Source organism: Eimeria tenella, genomic scaffold, assembly GCF_000499545.2.
Source record: "Eimeria tenella Houghton genomic scaffold, Eth_scaff1928, whole genome shotgun sequence".
NCBI classification, from domain to species: Eukaryota; Apicomplexa; class Conoidasida; order Eucoccidiorida; family Eimeriidae; genus Eimeria; species Eimeria tenella.
In genome coordinates, this window is record NW_013541769.1 from 2,134 (window position 1) to 3,164 (window position 1,031).

The window sequence follows — 1,031 nt, forward strand, 5'->3', positions numbered from 1 at the left end:
TCTACGAGGCCCCCCCCGTCGAACTCGGAGACAGATCTCGAGTCTCCTCCACTGTTGTTCGGCTCCACGAAGGAGCTCGCTTTTATTACAAACATCCAGTGTCTCCTCCGAAGCCAACTCTTTATCCCGAGAAGGAGCTCCACGCCGCGCTGCCGCCCCGCGGCAGAGCCGTCAGCCCCAAACCCTAAACCCTAAACCCTGAAACGGCGACTCACGCGGGCGCCCGCCGCCCAGCGAAAACCCCGCCCCTGCACCGCTCCACAGGGCCTGGGGTTTACCGCTCAGGCGCTCGGGTTTACGGGTTGGGGTTTGCGGGTTGCCGTTCAGGGTTACGGCGTAGCTTTTAGGGTTTAGGGTTTAGGGTTTAGGGTTTGCGCGCAGGTCCTCGTGGAGACCCACTGCAACAGCTGCGAACCCCAACTCGCAAGGGCCTCCTTTGATGACGCTGCAGCAAATGCCCTCAGGGGGGGCCCCCTGGGGGGCCCCGTTGTCACAACAGTGGTGGACATTGCAGCCAACACAGACCCTCCAAAGGGTGCGCCCCAAACCCTAAACCCTAAACCCTAAGCCTTCGCGGAACGCTTCCCGGGTCTGTCTGGCGTTAAAACGCTAGCCTCTTTTAGAGCCAGACACTCCTGCGAAACCCCCCAACCCTAAACCCTAAACCCTAAACCCTAAACCCTGATTGAGCGGTTTGTTTCAGGGGGTTCTCGCGCGTCGCCGTGCATCCCGTATGACCCCCGGAGGCCCCCAGCGCTGGCCGGGAGGCCCCTGGAGACAGCAGAGGGTACAAGTGTCTCCTTGAGGGCCCCCGTGAAGACGGAGACCCTCCCCCCCCGCTGGAGGGGCCCCCCGAGCCCGCGGGGGCCCCCCTCCTGGGGCCCCCGGGCCCCCCGTTCGCGTTCAGCGGACGCGCCGTACGTGAGGGGCCCCCAGGGGCCCCCCCCCTGTGGGGAGGAGGGGTACTTTGGGGGCCCCCCGAAGGGCCCCTCCGTGTGGGACGCCTGCGGGGCCCCCCCCCCGGCGGGGGG

The 1,031-nt window shown here is 66.1% G+C and overlaps 1 protein-coding gene across 1 annotated transcript in view; it reads left to right on the forward strand.

Annotated features, from left to right (window-relative positions):
- Window positions 1-1,031, forward strand: part of ETH_00038010 (uncharacterized protein) — a gene marked incomplete at both ends in the record, with an annotated part of 2,245 nt that overhangs the window by 162 nt on the left and 1,052 nt on the right. Inside the window, one exon of the mRNA XM_013374113.1 lies at window positions 1-170. Within this exon, the coding sequence (XP_013229567.1) occupies window positions 1-170 (170 nt within the window). The remainder of the gene's footprint in view (window positions 171-1,031) is intronic.